Here is a 19,008-nt window from a genome sequence, read left to right on the forward strand (position 1 = left end):
ATTTTTCTCTATATTTTTATGTGAATGTGATATTGTGACAAAGTGTAACTTCAATCTAGGTCATGCTAGGACTTTTAATTTGGTCTCATTTTGTAACTATTATAGAAATACTATATACCTGTACCCCCTTTCATGGGGTCACATTTCTTTATTTTTTGTCTATTTTGGGTTATTCTGACAGGGGCGGCCTTTTCTCTATATTTTCATGGGAATGTGATATTGTGACAAATGTTACTTCCATCTAGGTCAAGCTAGGACTTTAAATTTGGTCTCATTTTGTAGATATTATATATAACTACATACCTGTACCCCCTTTCATGGGGTCACATTTCTTTATTTTTTGTCTATTTTGGGTTAATCTGACAGGGGCGGCCTTTTCTCTTTATTATCATGGGAATGTGATATTGTGACAAATGTTACTTCCATCTAGGTCAAACTAGGACTTTAAATTTGGTCTCATTTTGTAACAATTATATAGGACTATATACCTGTACCCCCTTTCATGGGGTCACATTTCTTTATTTTTTGTCTATTTTGGGTTAATCTGACAGGGGCGGCCTTTTCTCTTTATTTTCATGGGAATGTGATATTGTGACAGAGTGTTACTTCCATCTAGGTCAAGCTAGGACTTTAAATTTGGTCTCATTTTGTAGATATTAGAGAGTACTACATACCTGTACCCCCTTTCATGGGGTCACATTTCTTTATTTTTCGTCTATTTTGTGTCATACTGACAGGGGCGGCCTTTTCTCTATATTTTTATGTGAATGTGATATTGTGACAAAGTTTAACTTCCATCTTGGTCATGCTAGGACTTTTAATTTGGTCTCATTTTGAAGCTAATATATAGTTCTACATACCTGTACCCCTTTTTATGGGGTCACATTCTTTATTATTTGTCTCTATTGGGTTAATCTGACAGGGGCGGCCTTTTCTCTTTATTTTCATGGGAATGTGATATTGTGACAAAGTGTAACTTCCATTTAGGTCAAGCTAGGACTTTAAATTTGGTCTCATTTTGTAACTATTATAGAATACTATATGGGGTCACATTTCTTTTTTTTTTGTCTATTTTGGGTTAATCTGACAGGGGCGGCCTTTTCTCTATATTTTCATGGGAATGTGATATTGTGACAGAGTGTTACTTCCATCTAGGTCAAGCTAGGACTTTAAATTTGGTCTCATTTTGTAACTATTATATAGGACTACATTACTGTACACCCTTTTATGGGGTCACATTTCTTTATTTTTTGTCTATTTTGGGTTATTCTGACAGGGGCGGCCTTTTCTCTTTATTTTCATGGGAATGTGATATTGTGACAGAGTGTTACTTCCATCTAGGTCAAGCTAGGACTTTAAATTTGGTCTCATTTTGAAGCTATTATATAGTACTACATACCTGTACCCCCTTTCATGGGGTCACATTTCTTTATTTTTTGTCTATTTTGGGTCATACTGACAGGAGCTGCCTGTATACTATATTTTTATGTGAATGTGATATTGTGACAAAGTTTAACTTCCATCTAGGTCATGCTAGAACTTTAAATTTGGTTTCATTTTGAAGCTATTGCATAGTACTACATACCTGTACCCCCTTTTATGGGGTCACATTTCATACATGATTGTAAACTTTAACTTGTGTTTCAACTTTTGCGAAAGATATTGTCTGTATGATTGCTTTTACATGAACCGCTTTAATTAAAATGTAAGATCATGTTTACGGTAGTATGTGATTGTGTTAAAATGAGGAATTGTTGAATAAATCTTACTGAAATTTATTGTGAGTATTTTTTGTAAACCAAAGAAGACTCCAACCCATGGTTATTGTTCTCGGGACAGTAATTAGTATACTGAGCAAGCACATTATTATAGTAACAATTGATATTTAATCCAAATGTTTACTTAAATAAGGTGCTTTCTAATTGGATTGATAACTGATCTATTAGCAAGACAGATGATGAGATCAATGAAAAAAAACCACAGTGCATTGTGATGTTACAATCCACCCCAGTAAATGTGTTACAAAGCAGAAATTTATAATATTAAAGACAGAGATAAATGACACATCCTATCAAGTGACTGCATGCCTAGGTGTCCGACAAGGCCTGATATAATTATTGTCACCAAGGATACAAATTTGATTTCAATTGCTTTATTATGCATCTGCTTTAAATAGCAATACAATACAAAGCTCATTTCAATTGCTTTATTATGCATCTGCTATAAAAAGCAATACAATACAATACAAAGCTCATTTTCATCCGATGAATGAACCGTATATTAACAAAATCAAGTTATTGACCTAAAAATCAATAGCAGTGTTTAACCGAGAGCTTATTGGTCGATAGCTCTGTAATTCTTATGAAACATAAAAAATACAAGGACAGGTAACTCAAAGTACTATCGTTCGCTGTTATTGGTCGTTACGTTATCGGTCGCCAGTTTGTGCTTATTCAGAGAAAGACAAAAAAAAGAAATCCTGTTTACATTATTTAATGCCATAGACCAGTAATGTGCAATGTCTTCAACGGCTATGAACTCCTTCTTTTCAAGCGATTTAATCAACACCCAGAAGAATGGATAGAATGGAGGGAGAAACTGAAAGAAAGAGAAGAACAGGGAGTGGATAGTTTCGGGGTAAAATTATTATAAACAAAACAACAGAATTGTTTACTGTTTTATGATCATTGGTGGCATTTAAAAAAGTCATATGTAAATCCTGAGCTAGTCTTGCTAAATTTATCTTTCTGCATCTGTGAAACACGTCCACATTTGTATACTTGTTTCATGTCGTGACGTAAAGTCATAAGTGATGAAGATCCTATCTGTCCTATAAACTATCAAATTAGGATTTTCTTGAACCAAATTAAAAGAGACTTTTCTAAGCAACATATTCAGCCATTCAGATACTAAGCCTTAGGGCATGCCACTGATTGGATGAAAGGATATTTATACAGCGCAAATTTTCAGTTGTTTGTCCCTTTGTATCATGTCCTTGGGGTAATAGGACATTTCGGACCATGGACGTTTCGGACCAGACACTTCGGACCAGATTTTGGGACACTTCGGACCATATTTCGGGACATATCGGACCAGATTTTTGGACATTTCGGACCATGTGTTGGACATTTCGGACCATGAGTTAGACACTTCGGAACATTGTTTTGTCAGATTATATATATTTTGCAATATAAATGAAGAAAATTAAGGAAAAAAACAACAACAAAAACAATACAAGCAATGTTTTGGTGACACACGTTTGCAAACAATTTATTATAAATTATATACAAAAAGACATGACAAAATATAACTTTTTTTCAGTTTGTAAGCTATATAAGTTATGAAAATGATATAAATTTTAACACTGTTATATTGCAGCCTGGACATCAAATTTTTCACAAATAATTAATCCATTTGTTTGTTGTTTATTGTTGATTTAAACCGTACTTTAATCACATTTCCAATCAAACCAATCAATTTAAATATTTGTTGTCAAATTAGGTAAAAATTACAATACATACTTCATTAATTGTGTGAAAGGTGACACAAACGAGTTCTATTTAGCAATTTAAACGTGTGAAAAACTGCACTGACAAGGATGTCGTTGTTCTTTATTACCTGCCAGAACACAATTTAACTTGGTAAAAATTAACTCTAAATGTATATAAATCAATTTCAAAACACCCTGAAATAACAAATAATTATAATTATATTAAAAAGGAATAAATGGTCTGTTGAAAAAAAAGTTCTGGTCCGAAGTGTCCCCATCATGGTCCGAAATGACCATATCATGGTCCGAAATGACCATCTCATGGTCCGATATGTCCCAAAATCTGGTCCGAAATGACCAAAAAATCTGGTCCGAAGTGTCTGGTCCGAAACGTCCGTGGTCCGAAATGTCCGTAATTCGTCCTTGGGCTGTTCAAAAAGGAAACCGGATGTTTCAGCCACAAACCAAATTGGCCCCAGTGCAAAATTGGGTCCATTGACGTTTCGGCCCTTTTCCATGAGACATTTTGGCCCTACTAAAGTCTGAAGTATACTGCAATTAAAATATGACACTTTAATTCATAATTTATTATCTTTTTATCTCTTGAGCTAATTAGATATATGTTAAATAATTAATGTTTCTAAAGGTGTAACAAACAATTTAGGCACTTTAATCCTTGATTTATAAAACAAACTGCAAAAAAACCCTCTGGATTTAGAAAGTTAATAGCAGTAATTCCTTAGAAAACATAATCTATTGATCTTAATTAAACTATTTAGATAAACGTTAATATTTTTCACAAAATCTTTTCATTTTCATTTTTTAATAAACTAATTAACTGTTTACAACTTTATGCTAATTTGTAGTTAGTAATATCACAGAAAAATTCTAAAGTTTAAAAAGAAAAAAAAAAACAAAAAACAAACAAACGTTTTATTATAATTTTGATAATATTTTTCAATTATTATTGTTATTAGATAATAATAGATGCTAAATGTTCGGTTACACAATAAATTTAACTTACCAGAATCGGCCGAATTACCGGAATTGACCGGAATCAGCTGTGAATTACAGGAATCGACCTGTAACTTTGTTATTAGTAAATTTTTTATGTTTTTTCTTGCATTTTTATAAAATATAAACAATATCAATGATTTATAAAAAGATTTTTGTAATTTATCATAAAATCGCTTTTGATTAATTTAACAAGAGATCTAATATCGGCGAGCTACTGCCAAACTGCCCAAATCGGCGAGGCATGACCGGAATCGGTCTGTTAATTTGTAATTGATATGCTATTAATATTCCGATTTTAAATATAGAATAGACTTAAGCTTAATGGGGCCCATTTGGAGAAAGGCCGAAAAGTCTGTGGTTGAAACGTTTTGGGTAATTTGCGGCCGAAATGACTCGAAATCATTCAAAAATACTTGGACTCTTATCCATTTCTGGATTTCCCTTTTTTCCCCTCCAAAATCCAATTGCCACCACTTTATGTGCGCTTTCACTATTCCCTTTAAAGTGAAAAAAACACTGTCTGAGAGGTACTTTTCCAGGAGGTATTAAAAGTATTAACTGAAACCTCACATAGCCATTTGCAATTTTGGGTCATATTTGTAGGTCTCTTTTATAGGTCCATAATTTTATCTTATTTCAGGATGTCCATTAGACCCTTGAAATGACTCTTTGACTCTTCAAATTTCCTAAAGGCCTGATTTGACCCTCTAAATTTGGAGGGTCACATTTTGATAAAATTATAGGGGTTTGACCTTGTAATTGGCAAAACTTTAAGTCCATACTGGTCAAAATGACCTTCAGGTTTCCATTGCTAGTGGAACCCCTTCATATTTTTTACTTAATTGTTCCAGCTTTTCCAACTTATAATGCACATGGTACATGGAATAGTATTAATCAGTGATTCAAAATTTTAACAAATTTTAATACATCATGCAAAATTCAGAAAATGGATAGTTTCAGGTATGTTGACAACATAAAAAAAGAATTTGTATGTCGTTAAGGCTTTCTTTTATTATAAGATGTAAAGAATAAGCTGCTTTTTTCAGGATATTCCCAGGGAATTGTGGTACTTGTCAGTGGCATTACACCAACGCCCGAGGTACTTGTTACAACTAGTCAGGGATGAGATTGAAAAAGAAAAAAAGCATTATCTTCGGAGAACTGGAGGTATTCATATTGTTTAAATTCTTTCAGTTTTGTTCGAGCTTTATACTTTAAATTAGATTAATTGGCTTGCATTTTTTCATGCACAAAACATCTGTTGTTGAAAATTTGTGATATTCTCCAAAGTCAAAAATAAATGGAAAAAGAAAATTAATAATGTGAGTTACAAATTAGTCATTAATATTGTAACTCTTTTTTACCAATCCCTGGAAATAATTGAGATTTTACAAAAAATTATGAAATGTTAGTAATAGTGTCCACTGGACTTTTAGACTATTAAAGTTACTAATTCACTAAGGTCATGCAGCACAACGTCAATCATGATAGGGTAAAATTCATTTTAAATTACATTACATTTGACAAGGTTATCTAAAAACTAAACTTCTACAAAAGATTCAGTTGCCATCATTTTCTTTTATATACTTGAACTGTATTTTGGATTGTGTTGTTATATTTTCAGAAACCCTTCTCACCACATACATTAATATGAATCACTTCACAGAGTTTCATCTCGACAGTATCTTCAAGTATGGAGAAGACAACAAATTACCAAAAGAGGTTACAAATATGATATTATTGTTACTTTATCGTCTAAATTGTATATGTAGTAATGTAAGAACTGTAATGAGTATTTGGAGTCATTTGCTACAATTTTAGAAAATCCTGGCACAAGCTGACAATTATTTTAATATGTTCACGGTCTTAATCGCAATTTAAGCCGTGGTATGATATAATATACAGTTGTTGATGATAAAAAGTTAAATAACTATGTCTATGGTAATAACTTATTTTGTAAGTTTGGCCTGAAGATAGGTTAAATATCAGATTCGCTAGGTCCATAGACTTGGACATTCACAAAAATTCTTAATACAATAACTGTTTTATTATATGACCCGTAATGACCAAGATGAAATTCTTCATAAGATATATTTTCAAAGTTGTCTGATTTATATAAACTATTCTATTAATTATTGTTTATATTTTACAGATTTTCAAATGTGCCAATATTCGTTACCTTTCATTGAAGTTCAACTGTCTGTATGATATACCTCCGGATATAGGCCACCTCCAGAAGTTGAAATATCTTGCCCTCACAAACAACCGTCTACATGTGCAATCTATCCCTCACACATTAACTTTCTGTTCTAGTCTACGCACATTATTACTGGACAATAACTTACTGGATGCATTACCAGGCTTCCTCCTTCAGATGCCTAATATCGAGACCGTCCATCGGCATGGCAACCATAACTATTTCAAATCCACTTTTATGTGGTATCATACAGATGTATACTGCAGGATTATGCCGTTGACTGGAAATGTGCAGGTTTCGTGTAAAAAGCCATTCAAGCTATCATTCTGGGCCGCAAAAGCTTTGATAGGAGCTAAAAAGAACTTTTTTACAGATAAGAATGTTGCACCAGTTTTGAAGGACTATATTTGTGATGTGTATGAACAGTTCAATATTTGCCAGAACTGTACAACTGCCTGTCTCAATAATAAACCAGGTAAAGTATATTGTTACCATTTAATTACATACATATACAGTGATTTTTTAGCTGATACATGTATAACAAAGGCCTGTAAAGGGCCCCTTCCCAATGAAAAATTTCTTTAAAATCATGCACTTTTCCTCAAAATCTGCACTTACACCAGCCTTTTACATGTTCTTCCCAACTTAGTTATTTGAATGATAATTCTTCCCAAAATCTAGAGACTTAATAGGCCTCTTCCCAATTAAGTGAGAAAATCCACCAATATTTTTTCCAAAATAGGATTAAATAAAGAACAGTAAATTTAAATCATAGTTCACTAAATCGTCCTGTCAGTGTTGGTCTCTGTAACTAAGTGGTGAAAGTTTTTGACTGCTTATTATTGAGGGACAACAAACTGTACATAAATAGTTGTGCAGATCTCTTATGTTATTGGTCTCTGTGAAGAAAGTTAGTTTAATGAAAACAATAATGGATCTGTGGATTGACTTGAGGATACTAGTAGTGTTAAATTTTGTTATCAGTTGATTTGTGAAATATAAGTTGCAGGAAAATTAACAGTAGTATGATTAATATTATTAGTATAAAGATATCCTAACAGGTTGTATGCCCTAGTATAAACAGTTGAATGAAATTATTAACCAGACCACAAAGCTCAGATTATGGAGCAAACAATTGTTTAAACACAACCAGAATTATAGCTATTAAAACTTATAATGAGTTTTGATATAGCACAATTCCTTTCATTGAAGAAGAAAAGATACTGATTTAGCAGCCTGGTATATATATTATAGATTAAAATTGAGCCACGTCACGACAAAACCAACATAATGGTTTTGCGACCAGCATGGATTCAGACCAGCCTGCGCATCCGCACAGTCTGATCAGGATCCATGCTGTTTGCTATCAGTTTCTCTACTTGTAATAGGGTTGGTAAGCGAACAGCATGGATCCTGATCAGACTGCGCGGATGCGCAGGCTGGTCTGGATCCATGCTGGTCGCAAACCCATTATGTTGGTTTTGTCGTGACGCGGCTTATATTATCTGAAGTTAAAAACCTGACCTTAGAAACATTTGATATTACAATTGTCTATTTAACATGTATGACACTGTGTCATTTAAATTTAATAAGATTTGAACATTTATCAAAATGAAAAAAAATAGTTATTTTCATATTATTAGAAAAATGCATTACTTTTCATTTCAGGATTCAAGGTGATTACTTTTAAGAATCCATATTTAGGAAACACTTGTGTGCCTTTCCAGCACTGGGTGTGCTCATTTGAATGTGCCAAAGCTCTTGAAGTTCCTGCCAGACATGAACAGATAGCCAAGGCTCGGGAACTTGACTCAAAGTATGAACACTACGTGCACGAGTGTCAGCGTGCGTTTTATAGATGTAAACGGAAGCAGAAGGTATTGTCATGTTTGTCGCCAGATGATATAGAGAGTGTATCGGACTGTGATAGTTATATTTCGGAGCCAACGAGTCAGCTGACTGACGAGTCGGACACTACTGATGAATCCGAGTCGATTCAGACACAACCAAAGAACTGTATTATAATGTGATATTACTCTGTTATGAAAAACAAACCTAATGAAGTGTTAATATATATTTCTATTAAGGTATTAACACCAATAAGTGGAAGTGTGTACAATTTGGTAAATTTCGTCACTTTCGGTGTTGATCTGTTTATTTACAACACGACAAGATGTTTTGTTGGTATTGATTGTTTATTTTAAGTTTATCATCTATGGACAGTAACAAAAAATATGCCATTTTTTCTTAAGCAAATATTGGTTGCAATAACTTGTTTAAATTTTTTTCCAAAGCATAATTTTTTACAGGGTTAGGTATGGTATACATATATTATTATTGGAAACACTAGTTTCAATTTAAGATTCAGATGGGGAAATTTTGTTAATTTACACAGACTGCATAATATTATATTACAAAATAATTTATTAACATCATTTCCCTGTTACATATGCATTGGAAAATATAGATATTGGGATACTGTACTCTTCATTGTAGATGGTAGATTTTTGTTGCATTGATTAATAACAAAAGAGAATTTCATTCTCTCGACCATATATCAGTTTGCATTTATTTAATTATAATTTCAGTTTTTCCAGAGCATAGGTATTTGTTAGCCTCATTTCCCTGTTATATTTGCATTGGAAAATATAGATATTGGGATACTGTACTTTTGTAGATGGTAGATTTTTGTTGCATTGATTAATAACAAAAGAGAGTCTCATTCTCTTGACCATATATCAATATGCATTTATTTAGTTCCTTTTCAATTTTTTCAGAGCCAGTAACACATATTATCTGTTTTAATTATCATATTTGTGGTTATTTTTCATTTTTTTCATTCTTGCTTTATTTTCATACATTACAGAAATAAGAAAATTGTCATGGTGCGGCTCATATGTTTTGTGTAAAACCACTTCATGAAAATGGTATATTTAGTAATTATTTATATTATTCATTCTTGAAAATAATACATTTTTGTCATTATACAATGTTATATAAGCACAAGTTTAAAAAAATTAAAGAATTAAGTTCAGTAATAATTATTATGATTATCAATTGTTTTTAAAGTTTTTTGAAGAAATGTCTGGATAATTTATTTTGTTTTTTCTGTGAAGATATTGTATAGTTTCAAAGTACTAAAATCAAATTAGTGTCAAAAATGATAAAATTAACCAGTTCATTATTCCACTTGTCAGGTTCATAATTCCACATGTTAAGGAATGTTAAAAAAATACCTCTCAGAAATGTGAATGAATTGCTTTACTAATCAGCTGATATTATTTCTTTTATTAAAGTTGCATATTTCTATCACATCCTGTTCCTTTTTAGCTTGACTATTTTACACACCAGGGCGTCAGCGTTAGGCTTTGGCTCAGTTTTCGCATGTAAGTTGGTATCTCCAAGACCACTGAAGGGAATAGGTTGGCATTTTACATTATTTGAGAGCATGATAGAAGGTCACTATACATGCCCATAAGCCAATAACTCTAACATGGATTTTGACAGAATTAAGGCCCTTTTTGAACAATTTTACATTATCAAGACTCTTGTTTAACTACATGTATCCAGCTCTGAGAATAGTCAAGCAAGCTCTCCTACCTACTGCTCTTGTTTTTAAATGTAATAAATTAGTCAATTATGCTGCCATTTTCTGGCTTTATAATACATTATGTATTTGCTTGTGATAAAAAATTTGTTGTTATTTCATGTAGACTTGTATTTCATTCTATGTAATATGGTAAAGGGAACCTGTGTTAAACTTTTTTTTTAAAAATATAATGCTTCCCTTGAGTAGTTGAATACGAGTCTATCTGAAATAAGAACTTGTGTAATTATATATTTACAAAAGTGCTTTTGAATAGTGCGGAGTGTCAATTTAAAATTGACATAACAATTGACATAACTACATGTTTATCATGTTGCTCCATTCTTTTCATGTTACATGTACACCACTATATTATTGTCATGTAACTATATTATTGTCATGTTACTATATTATTGTCATGTTACATGTACATTACTATATTATTGTCATGTTATATGTACACTACCATATTATTGTCATGTTACATGTACACTACTATATTATTGTCATGTTACATGTATACTACTATATAATTGTCATGTTACATGTACACTACTATATTATTGTCATGTTACATGTACACTACTATATTATTGTCATGTTACTATATTATTGTCATGTTACATGTACACTACTATATTATTGTCATGTTACATGTACACTACTATATTATTGTCATGTTACTTTATTATTGTCATGTTACTATGTACACAACTATATTATTGTCATGTTACTATATTATTGTTCTTTTTATGTCATTCCATTCTTGTCTTGTTACTCCATTCTTTACTCCATTCTTTTCCTTTTACTCCATTCTTGTCCTGTTACTCCATTCTTTACTCCATTCTCTTACTGTTTACTCCATTTATGTCATGTTACTCCATTCTTTACCCCATTCTTGTCCTTTTACTCCATTTATGGCATGTTACTACATTCTTTACATGTTACATTCTTTTTATGTCATTCCATTCTTGTCCTGTTACTCCATACTTGTCTTGTTACTCTATTCTTTACTCCATTGATATCATGTTACTACAAAATTGTCATGTTACTATTTTTTATTTTCTAGTGATGTTCAAATGAAACCTAAAAACATATTGAACTTTTTGTAATAACAAGAAATCCTGAATAATTCATGTTTGAGGTTTATATTTTTAGGCTTTTCATTGATATACTTTTAGTCACATTTGGTATTAACAAAAATGTAGTGAGATATTAATTTTTGAATTTTGTTTTATTTATTATATGTTTGTCAAATATTTCATGATATTTTCTCTTGAAATCCAGTAAATATTTAAGTTACACATTAGAATTTTGTATTATGGTTTCGGGATAGAAAACAAATTTTATGTTTAGCAACTTATTATTAGTGCTCGCCAATTTTTTAAGCCAACCACCGACGAGGATTTTTCAAATTTTCAGGTTTCAAATCTTAATAGAACAGATTTTATATAAACTGGACGTTTTATATTATAAAACGCAAGTGGGCGGAGCTAAGTTTCGAAGAGCGCTAAAGTGCCATATACGCATGTGCAGAGATCTTGAAGTTTACTCCTCCTACTAATCAATATTTATGCATCATGTTTTTACAGTACACGCACATGTATATCGTCACTACGGCATATAATTAAAAAAAGAGGTTCATTGAAATGAAAACAGGCAAAATAACAGTTTTATTACTTATAAAACTTCAAGTCTATACCATTACTTAATACATCAGTGTACACATTTACTTATATTTCATTTTGACCTTATAAAATGCTATGAATCATGCAGGAACTCGCAAATTTGGCTCATTTATTTATATAATTATCAGTAAGATATATATTTTTTTTTGTTTTCCAAAACGTTTTCTTCCAATGTTTCACAATTGATAAAATTTCGAAATCTTCATTGAAGAATTGACCGAGGAGATCGAAATCACCGCTATCATTTTGCGCCTCCTTATTGTCTGATTTACCTAGACAGAATGGGGGAATTAGCTATCCCGAAAATGTGTACCGCTACCGTGTTGTTGTTGTTGTTGTTGTTGTTGTTTTAAGTTTATTTTAGCTCGGCGCCGGAAATTCCATATGTCCGAGATCTCAGCGTCCATGCCGGTCCACTCTGGTAGTCTCATCGGGGACGTCTTTTTCATGCCGATCTTCCTAAGTCCTGTTCTTCGTTCGGTGGAGGAAGGACAATACCGGAAAAGCATCAAGTTCCGTGACGGCTGCAAACAGGCGGTTGACATAAAACGGCTCTTGTTAGCGCCACCCTCCAGAGTTAGTCACGACAGGTCAACCAATCACCTCTGGTACTTAAGATGACTTGACCTTGACCTGCCGTGTGCCTTCTCCGCGACGTGCACGCCTCTGGAGGGATTTGGAGAAGTTGCCCGCTACCGTCTTCCAAACATGGTTTATAATATACACATTTATGCTATCGTGTGACGTCACGCAGTGTGTTGGGCGGAAAAAAATTGGGCGGAGCACTAAGCCAAACTAAGCTACAGTCGCTTCGCAAGCTCCGCTCCTTTTTAGCTTTCTTATTTACGAAGAACACCCAATATGCACTCTAACCTATACATAGTAGTTTAGCTCACCTGAGCACAAATTATTGACTTAAGTTTGATTGTTAACAAACAAGGCTCTTTTCCTCTTTATTATAAGAGAACTTTGCAAATCTTATAAAATAGGCGAGCAATGCTGAGCCACCATGGCCGTCTTTGTATATTTTGATGTATAAGCAGACATATACATTTTTGTCATCATTAAAATAACTTTGCTTTCAACCTTAAAGAAACAACTAAACAATTAAACGTAATTTGTTATTGTTATAAAATGTGTCTTTCTTAGCATAAGATTTATGTGTAAAATTGAGACTGTTGCATATGCATGAAAGAAAATAACTTAATATATGCATGTAGTTGTTTTTATTTACTTTTTTGCTAAAAAAACAAATTTCAAGCATGTTAACATACTTCTCTATTTTTGCCACTAGAATCCTACATAGGCATTTGGCTGCAGAAGACGGGTATTAATTTAAAGAGTCACCACTGAGATTTTTTGACATGACCGGATTGAAAATATTTCTCTGTGATTTGTGTACCAATTAATGCAAGTCTGGACCAATAATTTGTGTGCAAATTTTCAGATAATTTGGTCGCCCCCAGCAAAATTATTTTTATTGTGAAAAATAGCCCAGAATGAAGCGTTGAATTGCTTTCCACTGAAATCCGCGTGGGAATCACACAAAATTGATTTTGAATTTAATTCTGAGTACAGTCTAAACCCGATTATTCGAATTGCTGGCGACTGAAAATTTACTCCGAATAATCGATGGATTCGAATAGTCGAAATCCGAATATTGTGATAGACAAAAACTACTCCATTTTGGCAAATTATAGCAAAACTATCGCTTACAACACATTGTTTCGAGCAATTAATCGAGAAAAAATAGATATTTATGAAAAGATGCGTAAAAATAAGTTTTTATTGGTATTGAAAGCATAAATACTTGCATTTTATTCTACATTATGTATTCTTTGTTATCGCTTGCAAATTTTTCATTTTAAGTGCTTCACTTGATATTTGTAAGATTTTCAACTTTTATGTCTCATAGCAAGACGCTATTGTTACAAAAATGTCTCCATTGCATACAACAAAGCGATTTCTGGACTAATCTTTAGCTCATCTGAGCACGAATAGCACAGAGGTGTGCTTTTGTGATTGGTATTTTGTAAATTGTTAAACTTTATATTTTGTATCAAAAGAAAAGTGTGGTTTAAAGATAAAATCAGTCTCTTATCAGCCCAAAATTTAATTTTCTAAATTTATGTGTCTAAACTGTTAAATATTTAAATATTTAAATTGCTTATCAATCCAATATTTAAACATTTTAAGTCTTAAATAAGCAATGAATCACCATTCTTTCTGCAAGTGAAAGAACTGGATCCGATCTTCCTTTCAGATTATTAATAAGAAATATTTTCCTTGCTTAATATTTAATCTAATAAATGATGATAAATGAGTAGACGCTAGAAAAAGTGAAAAGGAAATATTTGTCGAAAAAAAACTTGGTGTAAATATCAATGAGAGAAAGAAACTTCAAGAATAAAGATATTACCGTCAGAGGTTTAGCTAACCATTAAGGCATTCCCTATTTGCCAGTCTTGTTCTCGAAGATATCCCTATCCCCCCCCCCCCGCCCGAACTAACAATTTTAATTTCATGCAAGTGAAAGTTGTCGACAGGGTTGCTTTCATTGTCGGAGGCATCAAAAACACGGAGCGAGATTCGAACTTTAAAAGACGGTAAAACAACACTCGGACCCCTGATCAAAAGAAACGATTTCCTGGCACAATAACCATAGGTTATTTTTATATTAACCGTGGTAGTAGTACACATACAAACATTCCAAAACGTTTACAGCCATGTGATTTATGAATCGAACAAGTGAAAAGTTAAACGTTTACGGCCATGTGGATTTATGAATCGAACAAGTGAAAAGTTAAACTTACTATATTTTATACCATGCAACATAAACACATTGCATTGTTACATGCAGTATTGCTTTCCGTGGCATTCTTAGGTATAAAATGCAAGCTTGATTTCACACCTCCATTCATCAGCTCACAAACAACCATGGAAAAATCACCCTAATACGGTAGTTATATGCCCTTCAATGATTAAGACATTACCCTTTATGTTATTGGGACACAATTTATCTCCGATAACAGAATAAGACCTTGTGTTCTTTTGGATTTGCTAAACAAAAAGGAACAGTTTTCCGTAAGAAAATGTGAAGAAGGAAACTTGGATATATTTTTGAAATCTTTTCGCTGTAATTTGAGAAGGTATCAAGGAACATCATTGCAAATAATGCGTCGGTTTATATTGATTAGTTTACTATTTCATGTATATTTAACTGTACAAATATACTCCGGGCTTTTATTAGGAAATGATTGGTGTCGCGAAATGGATAACAAGTCGTTGGTGTGCAATAATAAAATACCCGAAAATATTCCAGATGGGATAGAAAATGTTAAAATAATGAACATAGTACCAAAGGTAACGCATATAAAGAATGACAGTTTCTATGGAAACCAATGGGCACGTTTGAAAAGTCTTTGGATTGGAACGATGGATTATACAGAATCATATATACCGTGGTTAACACTATACAACAATACGTTCAGTAACCTATATGCACTGGAATCCCTTACTGTATATATGCCAGCACTTGAACGCATTGAACGTGACGCATTTCGAGGTCTTGAAAATTTAACTGAGGTGAGTTTTATGGCGCTTGACAGAACGTCAGTGTATTATTTATTTCTGGTTTTTGAGAACACTGAATCAATGCCAAACTTACAAACTTTTAGAGTTAATAAACTGAACATATTTTCAAAACCACCGATGACTTCAACATCACTGGACCGTAGGGTTTTTCAAGCTTTATCGTTGAGAAACATATCAGAAGTGCATATGACAGAATCATCTTTCGATGTCCTCGACTTCAAAGCCTCTTTGCTAGTATGCAATCAAATTCGATTTGTCAATGTTTCTCGCTCGACTATCATTAGAAATGTTAACAGAACGTCAACTCCTTGTTCGTCACTTGAAACTGTTCTCCTGACAAAGTTTCATAAGAAAAGTCAAACAACCCATCTTCATTATGAGAATGTTCGCTTAAAATGGAAGTTATATACCAAGTTTTATTATTTTAAAAAGGCAAAAAAGTTGAATATTGATTTTTGGTTCAAAGATGTTTCGACAATTAAAAACACCCATTTAACAATTGAAAGTCAAGCATTTCAACTGAAAGAGATATCCATGCAAAATAATAAATTAAACTACATCGACTTAGTTCTTAGAACCAATATATCTGTCAACTTAGAAAAAGTTGAGCTACAAAGTAATGGTATCAGATATCTTAATGGTGGGTCATTCATATCTACGCCTTTATTGAAAACGTTGAATTTGTCGGATAATCAGTTATTCCAAATGCAAAGTCGCAACACATCGTCGTTTACGAAAGTATTCTTTTATCTAACAAAACTGCAAGTTCTTGATATTTCTTGGAATGAACTTACTTACATACCATTCAACACCTTTGACGAAAATAGTGAATTGCACGAATTATATATTAGAAACAACAATATGGGCCAAATAGCTCTTAATTCAAGCTTCACGTTGTCGATAGTTGATTTGAGGTTTAACAAAATTAGCTCCCTGAACGTAGTCAGTCGTCAATGGTTTGACGAAAATTTCAGTTTTCATTTCAATACGTCTAAGTTTGATGTCAATATCCAAGATAATCCGTTACAGTGCTCCTGCAGGAATCAAGACTTCGTGCAATGGCTTGTACACACACCGTTGATAAGAAACTCGTCCTATAAATTAGCTTGCTTTGACCACGAACATGCTGAAATAACGCCTCAGTTCAGTAATGACTTAAAGGAAGAATGTTTGCGGCCTATAATTATTAGAAACATAGCGCTAACTTCTTCAGTTGGGTTTGTTGCAGTTTCTTTACTTACATCTGCTGTTTTTGTCGTCTGCCGTCGTCACAGAAAACGAATTCTTAAAAATCGAACAATTGATGAAATAATTGCCCTAGTTCAGGACGGAGCATATCAATTTGAATTTCCTGTGTTCGTGTCATACTGCAACGGTGATGTCGACTTGGTCATGGCACATATATATCAACCTCTAGTAAATCATTTTCGGGAAATATTTGACACACCAAGGGAGTTGGTATGTATTGGCGACCGCCATTTTACACCTGGACGTAGTATTTATCATGAAATTCATAGATGTCTGGAAAGCAGTGCAGTTATAATTACCGTTGTATCCAATGAATTTTGTCAGAGTCAATATTGTGTAAATGAACTGGAGCAGGCTTATGACTTGGGAAAGCCAATTTTGATGATTTTTGTGGACATGGTTGATGAAAATGAAATGACACCTATTATGAGACAATTATTCAAAAGGTACACGCGCGTGAATATGCGGATTATTGACGGCGAAGTTCAAATTGTGCCATGCTGGGACAGAATCTGCAGATCAATTCTCGAAATGTTGCCACGATAACTCAAATTTGAATCAGAAACATTTCTGATTTTAGAATGATACTTTATGACTTATGCGCAGCATTACACCGAAAAAAAATCCGTTTTCAAACTATTCTAAACATTGGACTGGAAAATTCGGAATGAAGAACTTTATTCTTTTTGTGTAGAACAAATATACGAGATAACTGAAGAAATTGTTTCTGAATCGAATTTAATCCAAATCTTATTTTAAACATTTGGACTGTTAGAAATAATTGCCAATATTTGGCATTTTCAATCTACGTTTTAACATTTTCGTGCCTTCATCATATCATTGACATCTATTCCAGTCATGTGTGTTTGCATATGACATGTGTGTGCTTGTTTTGTATTGTTCAAAACTTGTCATGTAAGTCTTTTAAGTAATTTCTTTATTATTTGGTGCGCCGTGTATGTCTCATCCTATCCATGAGAGCCAGTTACAAGTAACATATCAAGATACTCTTGCAATGTAACAAAACGAGATAACTAGATAAACAATTGAAGCTAGAAAGCCAAAAAATATATGTGGAGTCAGGTCAGACTGCAAGGATCAGGTGGCTAAGACCATGTAGGGGTATAAAACTGAAGTAACTCACGTTGACGGCTCGTTAACTATTGCGAATTTAATTCTTTTATTATGGAATTGTATCGGCTATACTTGTTTATTTGTATATCTTGTTTGATTTTTTCACGTTTTGCTTTTGATAAAACCGAAAATGTCAAATTTCTTTTAAAAATCAAATTAAATACATTGTTTCTTTTTTCTTTTATGCTGTTCTCTATCTTATTAAAATAAATTTTGCAATCTTGTTTAAGTTATATCAGCACTACGGGAAATGGATATCTCACATCAAATTTTATCTGTTTGGTATCATCATATCAATATATCATAGCTAATGTGTCAATTTTCGAAAATAAATAGCTTAAATAGATTTGTAGATTAATCTAAGGTGCAGATTATGCAAACTTCTTTATCATTAAATATCAATCTTGTGATTAAAGGATTTTTTAAGCGTTACTGGTAGACGGAGGTCTCAGGTTCAAGTTTTTTTTTTCAAGTCTCAATATTTTATTTTCAAACTAGGTCTATAAGGGCATAGTGTTATAAACAGAAAATTATATAAACAAATGTGCATTATAACAACTAAAACTATAAACAAACCTGGTAGAAAACTATTGTTGTTTGACAAGTACAAAGATTAGACTTGGAATACTATTGTATGGCAAATAAAGAAAGTGACTAGAAAGTGACAAAAATATTACAGTCACACCAGAAAGATCAGTGACAAAAATACTAATGCAGTGACACAGTGCCATGGCATAATTACACAATGGGGCATCTGAAGTTTTAAACTGTAACTACATCACGCAAATGCATGGCCAGCAATGATTATTGTCATAATGTGATTACAAATATGAATATTGTAAGGAAACCTTAAATAAAGAAAGACAATACTTGACTATAAAGGTTTCACTTCAAGTGTTGCTCCGTTGGCGACAACGTTTTCCGCGGCAAATTGGTCATCCTAATAATTTTATATCACAAAATGCATACAAAATCTGAAACAATTGTTTTACGCGTTACGTTGCAATCAGATTAAGATTAAGGATTTCAAGAATTTATACGAACACTTATTTGA

The 19,008-nt window shown here is 32.7% G+C and overlaps 2 protein-coding genes across 2 annotated transcripts; both read left to right on the forward strand.

Moving 5' to 3' along the window:
- The first annotated feature begins 2,427 nt into the window (after positions 1 to 2,427).
- On the forward strand, positions 2,428 to 13,189 carry LOC132759127 (uncharacterized). The gene is made up of 5 exons (XM_060750849.1): positions 2,428 to 2,637; positions 5,554 to 5,674; positions 6,132 to 6,229; positions 6,660 to 7,179; positions 8,373 to 13,189. The coding sequence occupies exons 1-5, from the start codon at positions 2,512 to 2,514 to the stop codon at positions 8,732 to 8,734; spliced, it is 1,227 nt and encodes a 408-aa protein (XP_060606832.1). The 5' UTR covers positions 2,428 to 2,511; the 3' UTR covers positions 8,735 to 13,189.
- A 1,335-nt stretch (positions 13,190 to 14,524) lies between these two features.
- LOC132759126 (toll-like receptor 6) lies at positions 14,525 to 18,093 on the forward strand. Its single transcript, XM_060750848.1, has one exon. It carries the CDS (start codon positions 15,153 to 15,155, stop codon positions 17,364 to 17,366), a length of 2,214 nt encoding a protein of 737 aa, XP_060606831.1. The 5' UTR covers positions 14,525 to 15,152; the 3' UTR covers positions 17,367 to 18,093.
- The last annotated feature ends 915 nt before the right edge of the window (positions 18,094 to 19,008 follow it).

Source organism: Ruditapes philippinarum, unplaced genomic scaffold (assembly GCF_026571515.1).
Source record: "Ruditapes philippinarum isolate M1 unplaced genomic scaffold, ASM2657151v2 ctg2686_1_1_1_1, whole genome shotgun sequence".
Taxonomy (NCBI): Eukaryota; Metazoa; Mollusca; class Bivalvia; order Venerida; family Veneridae; genus Ruditapes; species Ruditapes philippinarum.

Bases quoted from the DNA above. Each gene is read 5' to 3' on its own strand.
- LOC132759127 (XM_060750849.1), top strand. From the start codon at position 2,512: ATGTGCAATGTCTTCAACGGCTATGAACTCCTTCTTTTCAAGCGATTT. The intron at 2,638-5,553 runs GTAAAATTATTA...TGCTTTTTTCAG, and splicing joins AGGGAGTGGATAGTTTCGGG to GATATTCCCAGGGAATTGTG. The intron at 5,675-6,131 runs GTATTCATATTG...TTATATTTTCAG, and splicing joins TTATCTTCGGAGAACTGGAG to AAACCCTTCTCACCACATAC.
- LOC132759126 (XM_060750848.1), top strand. From the start codon at position 15,153: ATGCGTCGGTTTATATTGATTAGTTTACTATTTCATGTATATTTAACT.